At 38.0% G+C, this 20422-nt stretch overlaps 4 protein-coding genes and 1 pseudogene across 5 annotated transcripts; 4 read left to right on the top strand and 1 right to left on the bottom strand.

The window, feature by feature from the left end:
• Positions 1 to 29: 29 nt before the first annotated feature.
• Positions 30 to 2207, top strand: LOC145730132 (cytochrome P450 4C1-like). Its single transcript, XM_081981151.1, has 10 exons — positions 30 to 317; positions 448 to 648; positions 701 to 880; positions 929 to 1001; positions 1070 to 1233; positions 1287 to 1399; positions 1451 to 1519; positions 1572 to 1734; positions 1783 to 1962; positions 2013 to 2207. Exons 2-10 carry the CDS (start codon positions 453 to 455, stop codon positions 2180 to 2182), a joined length of 1308 nt encoding a protein of 435 aa, XP_081837277.1. The 5' UTR covers positions 30 to 317; positions 448 to 452; the 3' UTR covers positions 2183 to 2207.
• A 2435-nt stretch (positions 2208 to 4642) lies between these two features.
• LOC145730130 (cytochrome P450 4C1-like) lies at positions 4643 to 7157 on the top strand. The gene is made up of 10 exons (XM_081981148.1): positions 4643 to 5211; positions 5263 to 5463; positions 5514 to 5693; positions 5773 to 5845; positions 5940 to 6103; positions 6168 to 6280; positions 6333 to 6401; positions 6455 to 6617; positions 6671 to 6850; positions 6900 to 7157. The coding sequence occupies exons 1-10, from the start codon at positions 5031 to 5033 to the stop codon at positions 7067 to 7069; spliced, it is 1494 nt and encodes a 497-aa protein (XP_081837274.1). The 5' UTR covers positions 4643 to 5030; the 3' UTR covers positions 7070 to 7157.
• A 183-nt stretch (positions 7158 to 7340) lies between these two features.
• LOC145730133 (uncharacterized) lies at positions 7341 to 10171 on the top strand. Its single transcript, XM_081981152.1, has 3 exons — positions 7341 to 7932; positions 7985 to 8156; positions 8205 to 10171. Exon 3 carries the CDS (start codon positions 9059 to 9061, stop codon positions 10148 to 10150), a length of 1092 nt encoding a protein of 363 aa, XP_081837278.1. The 5' UTR covers positions 7341 to 7932; positions 7985 to 8156; positions 8205 to 9058; the 3' UTR covers positions 10151 to 10171.
• Positions 10172 to 14045: 3874 nt separating this feature from the next.
• Positions 14046 to 15060, top strand: LOC145730134 (putative cytochrome P450 4d20; annotated as a pseudogene). The gene is made up of 5 exons (XR_014178548.1): positions 14046 to 14299; positions 14353 to 14468; positions 14520 to 14588; positions 14641 to 14803; positions 14852 to 15060. The product of XR_014178548.1 is annotated as a putative cytochrome P450 4d20 (transcript).
• On the bottom strand, positions 15025 to 15605 carry LOC145730135 (uncharacterized). The gene is made up of 2 exons (XM_081981153.1): positions 15278 to 15605; positions 15025 to 15208 (listed from the first exon to the last, which is right to left on the bottom strand). Exons 1-2 carry the CDS (start codon positions 15437 to 15439, stop codon positions 15035 to 15037), a joined length of 336 nt encoding a protein of 111 aa, XP_081837279.1. The 5' UTR covers positions 15440 to 15605; the 3' UTR covers positions 15025 to 15034.
• Positions 15606 to 20422: the final 4817 nt, after the last annotated feature.

The raw sequence follows: 20422 nt of genomic DNA, 5'->3' as shown, positions 1-20422 counted from the left end.
AACTGGACTAGAGTTTGCATTTTGTAGTCATTGTTAATCTAGCCAGTTAATAGTAAACATCAAACCTAGCCAAAAAGTGTCTCAAATAATGCTGATTGATTAACTAATTGTCCCTATAAATCAAAGAATGTGAATATGTTGTGGCTGCTTTACCGTTTTTTTTGTCGTGTATCTTCTTAGTACATTAGCTTACTATTTATGGATAATTTCAAGATCGTATCGAGTTTTCAAGTTTGCCTGTGCTCAAAATGGAAGATTTTTACCGTTAGTTCCATTTATTGGAAATATCTACTTGTTTATTTTAACAGGACAAAAAGGTCAGTATTTTTTATTACTTATTAGTAAGTAAAGTAAATGGTTGTTTAAGTGACAAAATAAGCTTCATTGTGTGAATAGGATGAAATTTTGTATTATACTGTAGCAATAATGTAAGCAACTTGTTTTTAGTAAACATGATATCTTTCGGAATATACGTAAAAAAATGTTTTGGATTCCCATTTAATGCTTGGTTTGGACACAAATATCACTATATAACCGACAGTGCTGACGAAGCTAAAATTGTGTTAAATCACCCAAAATGTCTGGATAAAGCACAAATTTATGGTGATATTCATTACATTTTTCGAAACTCCATTCTTCTTATACCAGGTGAGTTCCTTGTTGTGGAATTTAGTTTAGTGAAATAAAATTAAATTGGTAGGAGATCAATGGAAAGGTCGACGACGTTATCTTCGTTCAGCTTTCAATACTGTAATGATCAACCAGTTTGTTTCTACAATGTATCAACAAAGTTGCTTATTGCTACAACGATTGACGACTAAACGACCAGAAGATGATCACTTTAAGTTTTTCAACGTTCCTGCTTTTATGAGCTTTTTTTGTAAGTATTTTTAACAGTGAAATCAGTGAAAATATTACAGAATTACAGTGACCTCAATTGGATGGATGAAAGAAGATATACAGGAATCAGAATTGAGTGAGTTTGCACAATTAGAAGACAAGTAAGGAAAAACTTTTGCAGTGAAACATTACATTCTGAATAATAATTAAAGAAATAATTTATTTCTAGAATGCAAGATGAGTTTGTCAAGCTGTTGGCCAACCCAATTATACCAGTTTCAGTATGGATTCGATCACCACCAGGTGCCAAACTGAGACAATATACCAAAGAAATAAAGCGAATTTTAAGGACCATTTTGATAAAGAAGAAACACCAAATGGCTAATCTACCCGGTTAGTTATTAATCAAAATTAAGTTCGAAGTGTTCTAAAAATGGATGTTGCAGAGTTTGTCGATCAGAAAACTGACCTCACATTAGTGGAGCTTTTATTAAATGACAGATATAATGCTATAAGAGAATCAGATATATTTGAAGAATTTACGTTATTTGCAGCTGCAGTAAGTTTTTAATACTTCATCATTAACTCTTAATTGTCAGTCTTTTAATAGGCTACGGACACAACAGGTCATACTCTTTCATTCTGTTTTACCTTACTCGGCATGTATCCAGAGATTGAAGTAAGTCCCTTATTGACATTACAACTTAAAGTTGCATTTTGTAAACTTATAGCAAAAGGTATTTGACGAGGTAATGGCTGTAATTGGAGACCATGACATAGACAGCTTACACTTACCAAAATTGATTTACACTGAAGCTGTAATTTCCGAAACAATGCGAATCTTACCAGCGATTCCAGGAGTTGGGAGATACTGTGATGATGATATTGATCTTGGTAATTTAACTTTATTCATAACTAGCTTCTTGTAATGCAATATTTTAGGAGATAAGGTCCTACCTAAAGGTGCTAACATTATCATAAGCATCTTCCACATCCATCGACATCCAGATTACTGGAAAGATCCGTTGAAATTCGATCCCAACAGGTTCCTACCTGAAAATGTACATAAAATTGTTCCAGGATCGTATTTACCATTTTCTGACGGAGCCAGAAACTGCATTGGTGAGTCACAAGTTCTCGGTTTAGAACACTTTTAACAAAATAGTTTTTAGGGCAAAGAATGGCAATAGTTTTAATGAAAATCACCGTAGCTAATGTAGTGAGGAATTTTCGAATTTTTTCCAAACATAAATCAGTAGAGGAGTTCAAGTTGACTTCAAGTCTTTCAATGAAAACTACAAATCACCTAGACCTACATTTTGTGCCAAGAATGGTCAGCTAATGAAAGAATATATTAATTTATTAAATATAGTTGTTTCATATTTTACGTTGTTTTACCCATGTAGTAGTCAAAGAGCTTGTGTCAGCTCACATTATTAGTACAGAATTGGGAAAAAGATGTTGCTTAATGTATTGCATTTCCCATTGCAGTAATTGCTGTACATGGCTACAGTAGTACAGTAATAAACAAAGGAATTTTGTTAATACTGGAATATTTTAGTTACCTCTGTGAGTAATACCTTCCCAATTATTTAAACTGCTTAAATAAACGTTAGTTTAGTTTGTTAGTACGTTTTATTAATAGTTACATAAAATAACAAAAAATTTTAAACAACTGTTTTAAAAATTAAAACAATTATTTAAGACGAATGTTATAGTAGTTTTCCTATTCAGTGTGCAAAGTTATGTTTTCCCACACGCGAAAGCAGTTAGACGAACGACGCTAAGCGGAGTTCGGATAAGCTTCAAGTGCGGGAAAACTACTTTGCACACGTGTTAGGAACAATATTTTTTCTACGAATGAAATATCTATACATTTTGTTTTTAATTTTTATTGATATTAAAAACAACAACTTATAACTATTTATTGTTATTAACAACATTAATGTTAAATGTACAGTTGGGCGCGTTTTTTAAATTGATCGCAGATTGAGCAACTGAAGGTTGGCAATCTGCGATCAATTTAAAAAACTACTGGTACTTGGAACTGCTTCACTTTCTTTAGGATTGAAGGTCAGAATGTTGTTACTTAACCCTTTTTTATAACTTGTGGATTCATCAATGTATTCTTCAGCTACCGTAGTCGATTTCCAACCCCCCAAGCGTTTTATGTCAGTGATTCCTTCTCCAGAATCGGCCAGGAACGTTGCCGATGATCGACGATAACTGTGCCCTGTGTAGAGTTCTGGATTTGGCAACTTCAAAAAAATAGCTATTTCAGAAGGCATTTTTCCAAAACTGTTTACTCCAACACTTTGCGAAAAACATTTACCCTTTCTGTAAACCAGGAAAAAACGATTGTTTGACTTTTTTGGACGTAGGCCGGTGTATCTTCTGTACAGTTGCAGGTAGGTTCCGTTAGAACTTCTTCTGATATTATAAAGTTTCTTGCTGTATGATTTTTGGAATCCCTAATTTTAATAATTATGAGGTTTCCTTTGTCTTCAATATCTGTAGTGGTTAAATTGGCTAGCTCTTCGCTTCGACATGCACCAGTAAGTCCGAATATAGTGGCAACTTTAATTAACAGGTAAATTTCATCTGGTGCGGAGTTCATAAAACTGAATATTTCTTCTTTTGTAAAAATTTTCGCATTTTTAGGTTTAAAACCAACATTCTGCTTTTTCAGAAATGCAGTGAGCTGATAAAATTCACCGATATCGATGTCTCTTTTTATTTTTATTACATTTTTGAGCATTGAATACTTTGACCACATTGTGTTAGGTTTGAATTCTTTGCTTAAAGTAACAAAATACGCTAAAAGTACCTCTTCCTTTAAGGTTTTTATCCCCTTTTGTTCGCACCATTTCTCGTATTTTTCTCGCGATTTGAGAGGCCGCAATTGCAAACTAGCCATGTTGGCGGCTTTTAGAACATCTTCCGGAAGTTCATCTTCAGTGATATCCATTATTAAAATAGTTTTTTTAACTTAAATAAGTAAGAATAAACACTGTTGTAGACTTTAAATTGCATATAAATGCGTTGTTTGACAATGAGCTTTGGTTTCTAAGGAAACAAGCCTCATTTTCAAAGACAGAGACAAGGTGGTTTATTTACCTAAACTGTACGGAAGAATAATGTGAAAAAAGTCGTGTTTTTTATATGAAACCCCTGAATATTATTACATTTTTGAATTCTACGCAAAATTCTAAGCAGATTTTATGTATAATAGTCTATACCAGGTGTCCAAGAGCACCCTGGACATAGGAGATTAACATGGGAAAACGGTTTTGATTTTTTTGCGCCTGTACGGTTGATTTGATTGAAAAATCGTAATAATGAAAGTTGTAGTACCTATCACGGACTAGTTTTCTGTATTTTTTCGGATCTCTAACTTGAACCCTTTCGTCGTAAAACACGAACAAAAATGAGAAAATTTTAACTTTTGGCCTGCACTGTATAGGCGGTTGTCGGGCAACGGGTAAACATTTCATTGTTGCTGGTACGGTTGCTCGACAACCGCTTATACAGTGCAGGTAAAAAGTTCAAATTTTCGCATTTTTGTTCGTGTTTTACGACGAAAGGGCTCAAGTTAGAGATATGAAAAAAATACAGAAAATTATTCCGTGATAGGTACTACAACTTTCATTATTACGATTTTTCAATCAAATCAACCGTACAGGCGCAAAAAAATCAAAACCGTTTTCCCATGTTAATCTCCTATGTCCAGGGTGCTCTTGGACACCTGGTATAAAACCACTGTTGCAAGGTATAATCAGCATTTTAAAAAGTGTGCGGGAAAAAAATTTTCCCGCATAGTGTGCGGGAAAGTGCCACTTTGCACACACTTTTACGTATGCAAAGTAGCTTATTTGCAAACATTCGTAGAAACAATTAATTACCTTGTCTACAGGAAAACAGTCTACAGACTAGTACTAATTAAATGTTTTCAACAACAAACGTTTTTTTAACAGATACTTCCTCATATCAAACAATAACTGCGTCAAACCTTATTATAATTTACTTCAAAAGGTCTATCAAAATAATTCTTGGAACTTCCTAAACCATTAAACTAAAATTAAGAAGAGTTAACAAATTAATCACATAGAGTGAGATGTGGGAGTGGGAGTCAAATACCACTTATTTAAGGAAACGTTCATCAAAATTCTTATTAAAACAAAGCAGTGACTATGTTCAGATTAGCTTTCAAAATTTTGATTGTGTACGTGCTTAGTACAGTAGCGTACTACTTGTGGTTAATTTTGAAGAATTATCGAGTTTTCAAGTTTGCTTGTGCCCAAAATGGAGGATTTATACCGTTAATACCGTTTGTCGGAAATGCTTACATTTCTATTTTGACTGGAATAAGAGGTAAGTATTTATAAGTATTTTACTTCAATTCTAAGCTTAGACATTTTTTAGTAAATATATTGAGCACGTCATTGTTTGCTGAAAGGTTCTTTGGATTGCCATTTAGCTTCTGGTTAGGATACAAATACAACTACGTGAGTAATAGAGCAGAGGATGCTAAGATTGTGTTCAATCATTCCAAATGTCTGAATAAAGCCCAAGCTTATGATGATATACAATATCTTTTTCAAAACTCTATTCTTCTCATACCAGGTGAGTTGTCATTCAATTTGGATGAATGGAAATATATGTAATTTCTGCAGCCGAGCAATGGAAAGTACGTCGTCGTTATCTACGTAGTGCTTACAGTACTGGGATGATTAACCAGTTTATTCCCAATTTGTATCAACAAAGTTGTCTTCTACTAGAAAGAATCAAAACAAAACGGCCAGAAGACGATCACTTTAGGTTCTTCAACACTCACGCTTTTATGAGTTTTTTTTGTAAGTATATTTTTACGTTTCACTCATTTGTGGATAACTGGCAGTAACTACCAACTAAATATATGCGGATTATTGGTAGTGACATCAATTGGTTGGCTAGAAGAGGATATCCAGGACTCGGAAATGGTTGAATTTGCGCATCTGATAGATAAGTAAGCTTATTTTAGTTTACTAACTTATTCTTCTCGAATAAGAACCTTTTGAAGTATCATATTGTTGTCTACTAATCTTTTTTGTGTATTTTAGAGTTCAAGATGAATTTATAAAATTGCTTGCCAATCCAGCTGTACCAGTTTACTTGTGGATTCGAACTCCATTCGGGGCAAAATTGCGACTCTACAATAAGGAGATGAAGAGAATTTTGAAAAACATTTTAATTAAGAAGAAAGCACAAATGGACAAACTTGTTGGTAAGTCACCAACAATCTGAAATTCTCCAGGAAAATGCTTTTAAAGGCACTCTCATTATTTCAGAGTTTGTTGATCAGAAAAATGAACTTACTTTGGTTGAGTTGCTATTAAATGACGAGTACGATGCTAGAGGAGAGTCTGATGTATACGAAGAGTATACATTATTTGCTGGTGCTGTAAGTTTTTCGACCAGTTGATATAAAAATCTGTATTGAAACATCTTGCTAGGCGACAGATACCACAGGACACTCACTTGCATTTACTTTCACATTGATCGGAATGCACCCAGAGGTTCAAGTTAGTGCTTTATATTGCTCATTGAAATTTCCATTATGCTACCAAATTTACAGCAAAAACTTAATGACGAAGTAATGTCAGTATTAGGAGACAAAGAAATTGACAGTTTGGATTTACCAAAACTGATTTACACTGATGCAGTAGTATCCGAAACCATGAGAATTCTACCATCAGTACCTCACATTGGAAGATATTGCAGTGAAGATATTAATTTGGGTAAATAAAATTGTGACACTTTCAATAAAGTTAGTTTTAAACAAAAATTGTAGGTGATAAGGTCTTACCGAAAGGTGCTAACATATTTATAAGCATCTTTCACATCCATCGCAATCCGGACTTTTGGGAAGATCCTTTGAAATTTGATCCTGATAGGTTCCTACCTGAAAATCTGCACAAAATTGTTCCAGGATCGTATTTACCATTTTCTAGCGGACCTAGAAATTGCATAGGTGATTGCAACTGTGGTTGAAGATATTCATTTTACAGTAAAATTTTCAGGTCAAAGAATAGCGCAAATTTTAATGAAGATAACGGTGGCTAATGTGGTGAGAAACTTCCGCATTTTTTCCAGTCATAAGTCAGTAAAAGAATTCAAGCTGACATCCTCTATATCAATGAAAACGAGAAACCACCTAGATTTGCACTTTGAGGCAAGAAAATCCAGTTAACTTAACTGTTGCTACTGTGATTTTAATTCATAAGCCTTCTCTAAGACATTGAAGTTGTATAAGTAAAATAAACCGAAGATGAAATTTTTCTGCTTGCAAACACAAATCAATAATTCCCACTAAACCAGTATAATAGTTTTTTTTTTTAATGATGCAGTTACAGAAATTTCCAGTGAATTTGACTCCGAAATCACACTGCAACAAGTGTGAATTGTTCCAATCGACAAAAGTCTGAACAACAGTTTAGTCAATAACAGTAGTCGGTAGAAAATGTGAAAACTAAATTACAGTTTTGCCATTCGGGATCAAATCAAATGAACTCCCGTATTGAGAAAGTTACTGGCTATCTAAAATCAACTCGATTACTCTTAAATACATAAACAAAAATTACATCAAATTCAGCCACAAAAATTATACATTTTTGACACAGAATATAAATTCTCCACTTTAATTTATTATTCCGTTACGATGCTGTAACACAATATGGCTTTCCTGAGGAAAGATATTAAATTCTCATCACTTTTTAATTTTTCCTTGCTAGGTTTGCCCGCCTGTTGTCCTTTATGGCTGATGTAAGGGTGACCCTTTAATGCCTTCCATTTTAATAAAAGAAGCTGGAAATCTGGTAAACAAAGTCAAAACTTTTAACAAGTTTGTCTATTATTTAAAGGCCGCTCAAAAGATTACGAACCTAAATGTTAGGCACGTCTACAAATGTTTTGCAATTTGCTCTAAAATTTTATCTGAATTTCCTACGCAATACGAAGCTAAAATTGTGTTAAATCACCCAAAATGTCTGGATAAAGCACATATTTATGGTGATATTCATTACATTTTTCGAAACTCCATTCTTCTTATACCAGGTGAGTTCTTTGTTGTGGAATTTAGTTTAGTGAAATAAAACTAAATTGGTAGGAGATCAATGGAAAGGTCGACGACGTTATCTTCGTTCAGCTTTCAATACTGTAATGATCAACCAGTTTGGTCCTACAATGTATCAACAAAGTTGCTTATTGCTACAACGATTGACGACCAGAAGATGATCACTTTAAGTTTTTTAACGTTCCTGCTTTTATGAGCTTTTTTTGTAAGTATTTTTAACAGTGAAATTAGTGAAAATATTACAGAATTACAGTGACATCAATTGGATGGATGAAAGAAGATATACAGGAATCAGAATTGAGTGAGTTTGCACAATTAGAAGACAAGTAAGGAAAAACTTTTGCAGTGAAACATTACATTCTGAATAATAATGTTACGGTCTGGGCCTACTATGCTCGATACTTCTTAACGAGCGCTCGCCTCGGGATGAAACCGATGCGCCGCAATATCTGGCCGGGCGCGTATTAAAGTAGGCCACAGTTAGGAAACGCTACCTGGAAGATTCTTGAATGATCAAGGCAACCCGCGAAGCGTTTCGCGGTCATTCTAGAACGTGGTTTGCGAATATAAAAGACGCGGTCTCGACCGCAGTAGTAGTGAATTTGGGAACGCGGTTAAGTTGAAATAGTGGAATAATTGTGGAATTGTAGTAGTGTTTTTAGTAGCTGTGTTAATTATTGTACGGAGTGTTTTGAAGTGTAATAAATTTATTAATTGTTGAGTTAAACTGACTTTGTGTGAACCCACGGGAAAATCGTAACAATTGGTGTCAGAAGTGCGATCAGACTTTAGTGCGACGTGAATTTGAACTAAACTTCGGGTTAAAGACTTGTGTTCAGAACCGGACTAGAGATTTTCGGAACAGTGGTGTGTTAAATTTATTTTATGCCAATAACAAGACGTCAAAGTGCAAACATGGAGGCCCAACTTGCAGCTATTATGGCAATGCTTGGAAAACAAGAAGAGATTCGACAGCAAGACAAAGAAGAACAAGAAAGGATTCGACAACAAGACAAAGAAGAACAAGAAAGGATTCGACAATAAACAGAAAAGATTCGACAACAAGAGAAGGAAGAACAAGAAAGGATTCGACAACAACAAGAAAGAATGCTACAACAAGATATAGAAATGCGTCAAGAAGATAGAGAGCGGCAAGAAAAACGTAACGTAGAAATATTGAACGTTCTAGCACGGAACAAGACAGAAATCCAAGAGTATGTATCCGATAGTCTTAAAAAGATGGAGTGTGATGTTGAGGAAAAATTAAAGGATGTTCGGGAAGACATTAATGATGTTCGGGACGACATTAATAAAATCCAGAATGATGTCGAGATAAAGTTACGTGACTTAGAGCAGAAAATTGACAGCAGAGGAGCCAGCTCTACAGTGATCACCGGAAACGGGCTCAACAAGTTCAAGCCTCCCACATACGACGGTCAAACTTCATGGGCAACGTACCAACTCCAATTTGAGGCCGCTTCAAATGCAAATAGATGGAGTAACGAGGAAAAGGCTGTAGCACTGGTGGTGGCATTACGAGGACCTGCATTGGAGCTGTTACAGACTCTGCCTATCGCCCAACAAAGCAACTATGACGCATTAGTAGCTGCATTAGAACGACGTTATGGGGATCAGCATAGGAAAGGAGTGTACCAAACACAATTAAAGGCAAGACTGCAGAAAACTGGTGAAAATTTACAAGAGTTTGAAGCCGAAATTCGTCGCCTTGTGCATCTGGCTTACCCAGCCGTCCCGGATGAAATCCAAGAAGAACTTGTGGCACAGTGTTTTGTAGATGGGATTCGAGATCTGGAAGTAAAGAAAATGCTGAAGATGTTCAAAGGAAGCAACAGCAGCGAATTACTAGTTCGAGCGCTGGAAGTTGAAGCTGCGTGCAATGACTTAAAGCCAAGGATCAGGGCCGTGACTATTCAAGAGGAGAGAGAACCGCCAGCCGATCATGCTGCTACACCAATGAATAAAATTGAATCAATGTTCGGCCAAATAGTGCAACAAATGGCAGCATTAGCAAATGGCCAGTCCACACAGTTAGAACGGTCACGCCCGATCACTAGAGTGGAGTGTTATCGATGCGGACGTACGGGACACATCAAACGAGATTGTCGAGTAAGGATACCGTCCCGCTCTCCAACGAGGGACGTACAACCATCCAGAAGGGACCAGGAAAACTCCCACTAGTCAACATTACGGGGCGAATGTTGACTAGCGAAGACAAAGCCCTCAGAATTATCTCCATCAGAAGCCTGGGTAGATCAATGGGAAGCCTGAACGTAGATGGAAAGGTGGATGCGATGAACGTTACTTTTACTTTGGATACCGGTGCGGCAGTATCTTTGATCCGGTCAAACCTTGTGGATAAAAGTCAAGTTAAGCCTTTACGAAGAAGTATTCTCCTGCGCACTGTGACTGGAGAATCGGCTAAAGTTTTAGGAGAAATAACAGTCAAGATTTGCCTTGGAAGGATTACGTTTTACCACACTGTGCTAGTAGCAGATATTGAAGATGAATTTATTCTGGGAATGGACCTGATTCGTCAACATGGATTTTCTTTTAATCCCGAGCAAAATATCCTAAGGTTTGGAAGTGAAGAGTTCATCCTGTCAACCAATCACCGCTATGAGTCACCCATTAATGTTTTGGCATCTCAGACAGTAAAAATAAGCGGCAATTCCGAGCAAATAATCATTGGACATTTGGAGCAGAATTCTGGGAGCTGTGTTGGACTTGTACGAAACCCGGACCGACCAGGAAGATGCCTCATTGGGAAATCACTTGTAAATGGAGGAAGTGAAGTCCCAATAAGAGTTGCAAACATTTTTTCAGACGACGTAAAAATCAACAAAGGCGAAATTATTGCGGTATTCGAGCCTGTAGTCAAAATAACCAATTGCGATGGTTTACCAGAACAGGAGGAGCAGTTGGGGGAAAACAAGCTCTTAAATGAACTTGAAAAGACCTGGAAACATCTGTCAACACCACAACTGAAGAAGGCTCGGAAACTGATTTTGGACCATGGTAGCATATTTGGAACACCGAACAATATGGGAAAAACTACCATTGTAAAACACCGAATTAACACCGGCAATGCACAACCGATTCGACAACCACCTAGGAGACTACCAATAGCCAAACAACAGGAAGTGCAGGAATTAGTGGACAGGATGCTTGACGACGGAGTTATAGAAGAATCCTGCAGCCCTTGGTCATCACCTGTTGTTCTGGTCACTAAGAAAGATGGATCAAGCAGATTTTGTGTAGATTACCGAAAACTGAATGACGTGACCAAAAAGGACAGCTATCCACTTCCCCGTATCGACGACACACTGACGACTTTGGCAGGATCCTGTTGGTTTTCTACTTTAGATTTGAAGAGTGGGTACTGGCAAGTTGGCATTGAGGAGCAAGATAAGGAGAAGACTGCTTTTTTCTGCTGGAAATGGGCTGTACCAATTCAATGTGATGCCCTTCGGACTTTGTAATGCTCCTGCTACGTTTGAAAGACTAATGGAAATTGTGCTTCGTGGCCTTAACTGGAAGACTTGCTTGGTTTATCTGGACGATATCATGGTGATGGGAAAAACTTTTGAAGAACATCTGGACAACTTGCAAGAAGTATTTGCTAGAATAGGTGGTGCCCATCTTCGATTGAACGCCAAAAAGTGTTGGTTCTTCCAAAAGCAAGTCGAATTCCTTGGGCATGTGGTGACGGTCGACGGAATCCAGACGGACGACAAGAAGATCCAAGCAATTAGAGAATGGCCAGTACCAAAGGATAAACACGAACTCAGAAGCTTTCTAGGACTTGCCACCTACTACAGACGGTTTGTGGAAGGATTTGCCAACATCGCAGCTCCGCTACATCAACTTACTGAGGACAAAACACCCTACTGTTGGAATACCCAATGTGATCAGGCGTTCAGAAGATTAAAGGCATCACTTTGCTCCAGTCCCATCCTCAGTTATCCACAACCAAAAGGAAAGTTCATTTTAGACACAGATGCCAGTAATTCTGGTATTGGAGCTGTATTGTCTCAAGTCCAAAACGGAGAAGAACATGTCATAGAATACTTCAGTAGGAAACTTACCAAAGCAGAACGGAACTACTGTGTAACGAGAAAAGAGCTACTGGCAATAGTAAAATCAGTCGATCACTTTCACAAGTACTTGTACGGACAGGAATTTTTGATAAGGACTGACCATGCGGCACTCAAGTGGCTCCTCGGAATGAAACAACCGGAAGGACAAGTAGCAAGATGGCTTGAAAAACTCCAGCAGTATAATTTCAACATCAAGCATCGACCCGGAAAGCTGCATAATAACGCAGATGCTCTATCAAGAAGACCTTGCGCCGAAGAATGCAAACATTGCCAGAAAGCGGAACAACGTGAAGGAGTTGTGTCCATCAGAATGGTTCAGCTGAAGACTGATGATGAATGGAGTCCCGATGAGATTAGGAAGGATCAACTAGAAGACAGCGACATAGGCCCATTGTTGTTGAGAAAGGAACAAAGCGAGCCAAGACCAACATGGCAAGAAATCTCTAGCAAAGGCCTGACGTTCAAAGCACTTTGGGCTCGGCTTGCTAAAAAGAGCTTGGGAGAGTGCCGATGGAAAAGAGATAAGGAAGCAGCTGGTAGTTCCCAGAGGAAGGGTCGACCACGTACTGGAGGAAATGCACAATGGAAAGACTGGTGCTCATTTGGGAGTAAATAAGACTTTGGACAAAATCCGGCAACGCCTTTACTGGGTGAACTACTGCCAAGACGTGAAATCATGGTGTCGACAATGTTCCATTTGTGCAGCTAGTCACGGACCACAGACGAGATCCCGGGGACCTATGAAGCAGTACAACGTAGGATTGCCGTTCGAACGTTTAGCCATAGACGTCGCTGGGCCTTTTCTTGAGACCAACAGAGGCAACAAGTACATTCTTGTTGCCATGGATTACTTTAGCAAATGGCCTGAGGTGTTTGCGATTCCAAATCAAGAAGCCAGCACAGTCGCTGATATTCTCGTCGAAAATGTCTTCAGTAGATTTGGTGTGCCGTTGGAGTTACACTCTGATCAGGGACGAAACTTTGAGTCCAAGCTCTTTCAGAGGCTCTGTGACCTGCTAGGCATTAGGAAGACCCGAACAACGCCGCTTCACCCTCAGTCGGATGGCATGGTCGAGAGATTTAATAAGACCATAGAGCAACATCTCTCAAAGGTTGTTGATCAGCATCAGAAAGATTGGGACCAGCATATTCCGCTCTTCTTGATGGCTTATAGAGCAGCAGTCCACAACTCAACGGGACAGTCACCATCTAAAGTTCTGTTTGGTCGAGAACTGCGACTTCCATGCGATGTGGTGTTCGGATCTCCAACAGGCCAAAGCACGAACATTGAGAACTACGTTGACGAGTTGCAAGACAGATTACTGAACATCCATGATCTGGTCAGGGAAAGTTTGAATCTAACTAGCGACAAGATGAAAGCTCGTTATGATCTGAGGGCCAATTCGGGAGGGTTCCAGAAGGATGATAAAGTTTGGTTGTTTAACCCTCAGAGGAAGAAAGGCAAATCACCGAAATTAACACCTGTTTGGGAGGGACCTTACAATGTGGTAAAAAGGTTAAACGACGTCGTGTACAGAGTCCAACGCAGCCCCAAAGGCAAGATGAAAATTGTCCATCTGGACAGACTCAAGAAATACCAGGGATTGGATGAAGCGGATCGGGACGATCAGCTTTAAGAGGGGGGCAGTGTTACGGTCTGGGCCTACTATGCTCGATACTTCTTAACGAGCGCTCGCCTCGGGATGAAACCGATGCGCCGCAATATCTGGCCGGGCGCGTATTAAAGTAGGCCACAGTTAGGAAACGCTACCTGGAAGATTCTTGAATGATCAAGGCAACCCGCGAAGCGTTTCGCGGTCATTCTAGAACGTGGTTTGCGAATATAAAAGACGCGGTCTCGACCGCAGTAGTAGTGAATTTGGGAACGCGGTTAAGTTTAAATAGTGGAATAATTGTGGAATTGTAGTAGTGTTTTTAGTAGCTGTGTTAATTATTGTACGGAGTGTTTTGAAGTGTAATAAATTTATTAATTGTTGAGTTAAACTGACTTTGTGTGAACCCACGGGAAAATCGTAACAATAATTAAAGAAATAATTTATTTCTTGAATGCTAGATGAGTTTGTCAAGCTGTTGGCCAACCCAATTATACCAGTTTCAGTATGGATTCGATCACCACCCGGTGCCAAACTGAGACAATATACCAAAGAAATAAAGCGAATTTTAAGGACCATTTTGATAAAGAAGAAACACCAAATGGCCAATCTTCCCGGTTAGTTATTAATCAAAATTAAGTTGGAAGTGTTCTAAAAATGTATGTTGCAGAGTTTGTTGATCAGCAAACTGACCTCACTTTAGTGGAGCTTTTATTAAATGACAAATAATATAATGCTATAAGAGAATCAGATATATTTGAAGAATTTACGTTATTTGCAGCTGCAGTAAGTTTTTAATACTTCATCATTAACTCTTAATTGTCAGTCTTTTAATAGGCTACGGACACAACAGGTCATACTCTTTCATTCTGTTTTACCTTACTCGGCATGTATCCAGAGATTGAAGTAATTCCCTTATTGACATTACAACTTAAAGTTACATTTTGTAAACTTATAGCAAAAGGTATTTGACGAGGTAATGGCTGTAATTGGAGACCATGACATAGACAGCTTACACTTACCAAAATTGATTTACACTGACACTGTAATTTCCAAAACAATGCGAATCTTACCAGCGATTCCAGGAGTTGGGAGATACTGCGATGGTGATATTGATTTTGGTAATTTAACTTTATTCATAACTAGCTTCTTGTAATGCAATATTTTAGGAGATAAGGTCCTACCTAAAGGTGCTAATGTTATCATAAGCATCTTCCACATCCATCGACATGCAGATTACTGGAAAGATTCGTTGAAATTCGATCCCAACAGATTTCTACCTGAAAATTTACACAAAATTCAGAAAGAAGTAGTAGTCCATCAAGAAGTAGAAGTTCACCAACAACCCCAACCTAAATACCACTTACATGAAGTCTAATTTCTCTCGACATCTTCGTCAGAATGATCATACCTTCAACACCGAACAGGGTTTCAAGATTCTTCATGTGTGTGGTAAGGGCAGCCTCCTTAACCACCTTGAGGTGCTTGAGATTAACAAGGCTTCTGGTTGTGGTGGGTGCACCTGCCTGAATGATCAGCTTAACCATACATCAACCTCCTTTTTTAGGTCCTTAACCTTTTAATTCATCACATACCCTTTTACACAACCCTAACACCTCCTCTTTCACCATCCCCTCCCTCACCGTGGTTTGTGTCGGTGTCGGCACTTCTTCGAGTTTTACCACCCTGTATGAACCCCTATTAGCCACCCCCGTCTGGCTTAACACGTTGTCCACCTGTTTGCTGGTTTGGTGCATTGTTTACTTTCAACTTCACTACCTGCGGTATGAATGGTTGCGGGTTTTTAACCGTTCTATTGTTAATCCTCAATTGCTTTGTGGGTTGCAGAACTATCTACTTGTTGTCAGCTAAGTTATTGATTTTATTTTATTGTAACCCCCCTCTTAACGGTTCCTCTTCTGCCTTCGAATTAACGGCTTATCAATGTGAAATTTTTTAAAAATGTTTGCACCTCCATTTTGTTTCCTGTTTCATCGCCTCTTCTGTGGATGGTGCACAAGTGTTAAGCTCTTTTTTCCCCCCTAGGGTCTCACCCAGCCCTAAATGGGTCTAGTTTAAGTTTTATGTTTAATTTTAATTAATTTTTTGATTTAATGTGCTATAGTTATTTTTTCTCCATAATGAGGTAACTATTAAATTTCACATAATCTTTTTAATTCATAGTTACATGTGTTAAATTTTACAGCTTTGTTCACCTATTTAACTTTGTTAATTTCACTATTTCGTCATAACATGGGTCTCTCTGTCTCTCCCCTTGTAAAAAGACAGTAGTCACATTGGTCGACTGATTTGAGGTACGTTTTCTCGTTTTTTAACATCTCGTTTTTTAACATTTAACTTCTGGTACACCAAGTAAAGTAGGTTATTCTTGTAGCTCCTGAAGATGGTCATTTATGTGACCAAAACTTGTTGAGCAGACCTTACCATCTAAGGTCATAATAAAGTATTGTGGAGAAGACTGTTTGTCATTTCCTTCCTTTCTTACACAAAATTGTTCCAGGATCGTATTTACCATTTTCTGACGGAGCCAGAAACTGCATTGGTGAGTCACAAGTTTTTGGCTTAGAAAACTTTTAACAAAATAGTTTTTAGGGCAAAGAATGACAATAGTTTTAATGAAAATCACTGTAGCTAATGTAGTGAGGAATTTTCGAATTTTTTCCAACCATAAATCAGTAGAGGAGTTCAAGTTGACTTCAAGTCTTTCAATGAAAACTACAAATCACCTAGACCTACATTTTGTGCCAAGAATGGTCAGCTAATGAAAGAATATATTAATTTATTAAATATAGTTGTGTTTCATATTTTACGTTGTTTTACCCACGTAGTAGTTAAAGAGCTTGTGTCAGCTCACATTGTTAGTACAGAATTGGAAAAAAAAATGTTGCCTAATGTATTACATTTCCCATTACAGTAATTGCTGTACATGGCTACAGTAGTAGAGTAATAACAGTATAAACAAAGGAATTTTGTTAATACTGGAATATTTTAGTTACCTCTGTGTATACCCGCCCAATTATTTACTGCTTAAATAATCGTTAGTTTAGTTTGTTAGTACGTTTTATTAATAGTTACATAAAATAACTAAAAATTTTAAACAACTGTTTTAAAAATTAAAACAAATCTTTAAGACCAATGTTATAGTATATTACATACTCAGGTGGAAAGTGTTTGATTTCTGTCGAGAGATTAGGTTAGATATTTATCTCGAGACAGAAAAACTTTCTACCGTGGTTTGTATACTATTTTATTTTCAACCATTTATCAAAATCTCATCGAACTTTTAATAAATCATTGTTGAAATATTGATTGCTAATAGTCTCTAACAATAAGGTAGTATAGGTACGAGTAGTTATGACCAACCATAATAAACGACTGGTGATTTGTTTACAATCTTGACAACGTCATTATTGTGCTATTGTGTCTTTAATATTTTGAGCTGAGACTTTTCTTAAAGTGCTTTTAACATGGAGATTTCTGAAGACGCAGATGTTACTCATCATCATCTGAGCTGCGAGCTGTTGCAGAAGTGGCGGTACAGTTCTCTAAACTATAAAAAGTAAGCCCAGATATGACAAAACGCATATTGACATTCACTTGGGGTGGAAATAAAAGCAGGTCATTTTCATCTTTCCACCTGGTTTACACATAGGAAATAACGTTATTACATATATACCTGGTTGAAAATAAAATTAATTACTTTATCTAGTAGACTAGTACTAATTTTTTCTACGAATGTTTGCAAATAAGCTACTTTGCATACGTAAAAGTGTGTGCAAAGTGGCACTTTCCCGCACACTATGCGGGAAATTTTTTTTCCCGCACACTTTTTAAAATGCTGATTATACCTTGCAACAGTAGTTTTATATAGACTATTATACATAAAATCTGCTTAGAATTTTGCGTAGAATTCAAAAATGTAATAATATTCAGGGGTTTCATATAAAAAACACGACTTTTTTCACATTATTCTTCCGTACAGTTTAGGTAAATAAACCACCTAGTCTCTGTCTTTGAAAATGAGGCTTGTTTCCTTAGAAACCAAAGCTCATTGTCAAACAACGCATTTATATGCAATTTAAAGTCTACAGCAGTGTTTATTCTTACTTATTTAAGTTAAAAATTTACCTGTTAATTAAAGTTGCCACTATATTCGGACTTGCTGGTGCATGTCGAAGGGAAGAGCTAGCCAATTTAACCACTACAGATATTGAAGACAAAGGAAACGTCATAATTGTTAAAATTAGGGATTCCAAAAATCATACAGCAAGAAACTTTATAATATCAGAAGAAGTTCATAACGGAACCTACCTGCAACTGTACAGAAGATACACCGGCCTACGTCCAAAAAAGTCAAACAATCGTTTTTTCCTAGTTTACAGAAAGGGTAAATGTTTTTCGCAAAGTATTGGAGTAAACAGTTTTGGAAAAATGCCTTCTGAAATAGCTATTTTTTTGAAGTTGCCAAATCCAGAACTCTACACAGGGCACAGTTATCGTCGATCATCGGCAACGTTCCTGGCCGATTCTGGAGAAGGAATCACTGACATAAAACGCTTGGGGGGTTGGAAATCGACTACGGTAGCTGAAGAATACATTGATGAATCCACAAGTTATAAAAAAGGATTAAGTAACAAAATTCTGACCTTCAATCCTAAAGAAAGTGAAGCAGTTCCAAGTACCAGTATTTTACCTTCAGTTGCTCAATCTGCGATCAATTTAAAAAACGCGACCAACTGTACATTTAACATTAATGTTGTTAATAACAATAAATAGTTATAAGTTGTTGTTTTTAATATTGTACCGTCGTACTCCTTAATAACACACTTCTTGAACAACACTGTATATTGTTTACAAACAATAAACTGACACTGACACTTAACCTCGTTATCTGTCAACTTCGACTTCACTACAACCATCAACTCAACAACTAACTAACTAGGCCTGGTTCATCTGCTTATATAGGCTTCCATGGTTTCTAGAAAGTTCCCAAGTATTCATGAAATTGACTTTCTCTCTCACACTCATTAACCTATAACATAAATCTCTCTCTATATAAGCAACGGAGCCAGGATTTTCTAGAACACCGACAAAAGAATGTAGAACGTAAACAAAGCAACGTAACCTACAGGGGTAACAACAAATAACTAAAGAAATCCTAACTAATTACCAAAAGTTCGCTTCGCAACACTGCCCCCCTCCTAGAGCTGATCGTCCCGATCATCAACTTCACCAGCTTTGGGTGGTCGGTAAGGTGCAAGTCGATCCAGGTGAACTATTTTCATTTTCGCCCGATGTCCTCGCTGTATTCTGTCTACGACGTCGTTCAGACGCTTTATAACGTCGTAGGGTCCCTCCCATGACCTCTGTAGCTTCGGCGACTTCCCTTTCTTTCGAGCAGGATTGTATAACCAGACCTGATCACCGGCTTGGAATCCGCTGCTGTTGGCCCTTTTGTCATATCTTGTCTTTAGTCGGTCGCTTGCAAATTTCAACTTCTGCCGGACTTCCTCATGGATCACGTGCAAGCGTTGCGCCAATTTTTCTGAATAGCTATCACAAGAGGCTGGGGGTTCTTCCGGTCGTCCAAAAAGAAGATCCATTGGCAAACGAAGCTCCCTTCCAAAGACAACACTAGCTGGTGTTTTGCCAGTGGAATCATGTACTGCCGATCGATAAGCCATCAGGAACAACGGAATGTGCTGATCCCAATCTGTCTGATTGTTATCAACGACTGTCCTTAGGTAGTTGTCTAGTGTCCGGTTGAAACGTTCCACCATTCCGTCTGACTGTGGGTGTAATGGAGTAGTCCTGGTTTTCTTAATTCCCAATCGGTCACACACTTCCGTGAATACTGCCGATTCGAAATTACGCCCTTGATCCGAATGCAGCTCCCTCGGTACTCCAAATCTGCAGAAGAAGTTGCCAACCAGAACTTCTGCTACAGTAGCGGCTTCCTGGTTTGGTATTGCGTACACTTCTGGCCATTTACTGAAGTAGTCCATTGCGACCAAGACATAGCGATTTCCGGAATTAGTTTTGGGAAAAGGTCCAGCTACATCAACGGCAATCCTCTCAAACGGAGCTCCGACATTATACTGCTTCATACATCCTCGGCTCCGAGTTTTGGGACCCTTGCTACTGAAACAGTCTGCGCAACGCCGACACCAATCTTCTACATCTGGGCGGCTTTGTAGCCAATAGAACCTTTCCCTAACTTTATTTAACGTTTTGTTGATGCCAAAGTGCCCTCCACCAATTCCACTATGGGCTTCTTTCAGTACGTCACTAACTCGGTTTCTTGGCAGAACTACCTGTAGTCGTTCTTCTTTCCCATCCGGACTTTCCCATTTTCTTTTTAGTAAATCTCCATCAATAATAAGGGACTCCCATAATGCCCAATATCCCTTTAATGTTGGAGACTTAGCGGAAATCTCCTCCCAATTTGGTCTTTCTCCACGCTCTTTCCAGTTAATTATCTGTCCTAAATCGGGGTCTTCTCGTTGATCGGCAGCCAAGTTTTCCCGATCCCATGCGATGTCATTTTTCAGAGCGATCCTTCGACAAGGCTTTCCAAATTCAGCTATCTCCAGGCGTTTACAGTGATTGCAACCTTCCACACAAGGTCTTCGCGACACTGCGTCCGCGTTTCCGTGCAAACGTCCCTTTCTGTGCTCAATCTGGAAGTCATATTCTTGAAGTCCTTGCAACCATCGAGC

The sequence above is a fragment of the Ips typographus genome, linkage group LG6, assembly GCF_016097725.1.
Source record: "Ips typographus isolate SLU linkage group LG6, UJ_Ityp_2.0, whole genome shotgun sequence".
NCBI lineage: Eukaryota > Metazoa > Arthropoda > Insecta > Coleoptera > Curculionidae > Ips > Ips typographus.
The sequence above is the reverse complement of the archived record's forward strand: the minus strand, read 5'-3'. Positions and strand labels throughout refer to the sequence as shown.

Bases quoted from the DNA above. Each gene is read 5' to 3' on its own strand.
- LOC145730132 (XM_081981151.1), top strand. From the start codon at position 453: ATGATATCTTTCGGAATATACGTAAAAAAATGTTTTGGATTCCCATTT. The intron at 1,002-1,069 runs GTAAGGAAAAAC...ATTTATTTCTAG, and splicing joins TTTGCACAATTAGAAGACAA to AATGCAAGATGAGTTTGTCA. The intron at 1,963-2,012 runs GTGAGTCACAAG...AATAGTTTTTAG, and splicing joins CGGAGCCAGAAACTGCATTG to GGCAAAGAATGGCAATAGTT.
- LOC145730130 (XM_081981148.1), top strand. From the start codon at position 5,031: ATGTTCAGATTAGCTTTCAAAATTTTGATTGTGTACGTGCTTAGTACA. The intron at 6,281-6,332 runs GTAAGTTTTTCG...ACATCTTGCTAG, and splicing joins ATACATTATTTGCTGGTGCT to GCGACAGATACCACAGGACA. The intron at 6,851-6,899 runs GTGATTGCAACT...TAAAATTTTCAG, and splicing joins CGGACCTAGAAATTGCATAG to GTCAAAGAATAGCGCAAATT.
- LOC145730133 (XM_081981152.1), top strand. From the start codon at position 9,059: ATGCTACAACAAGATATAGAAATGCGTCAAGAAGATAGAGAGCGGCAA.
- LOC145730135 (XM_081981153.1), bottom strand. From the start codon at position 15,439: ATGCACCAAACCAGCAAACAGGTGGACAACGTGTTAAGCCAGACGGGG. The intron at 15,209-15,277 runs GTATGTGATGAA...CTGATCATTCAG, and splicing joins TGTTAGGGTTGTGTAAAAGG to GCAGGTGCACCCACCACAAC.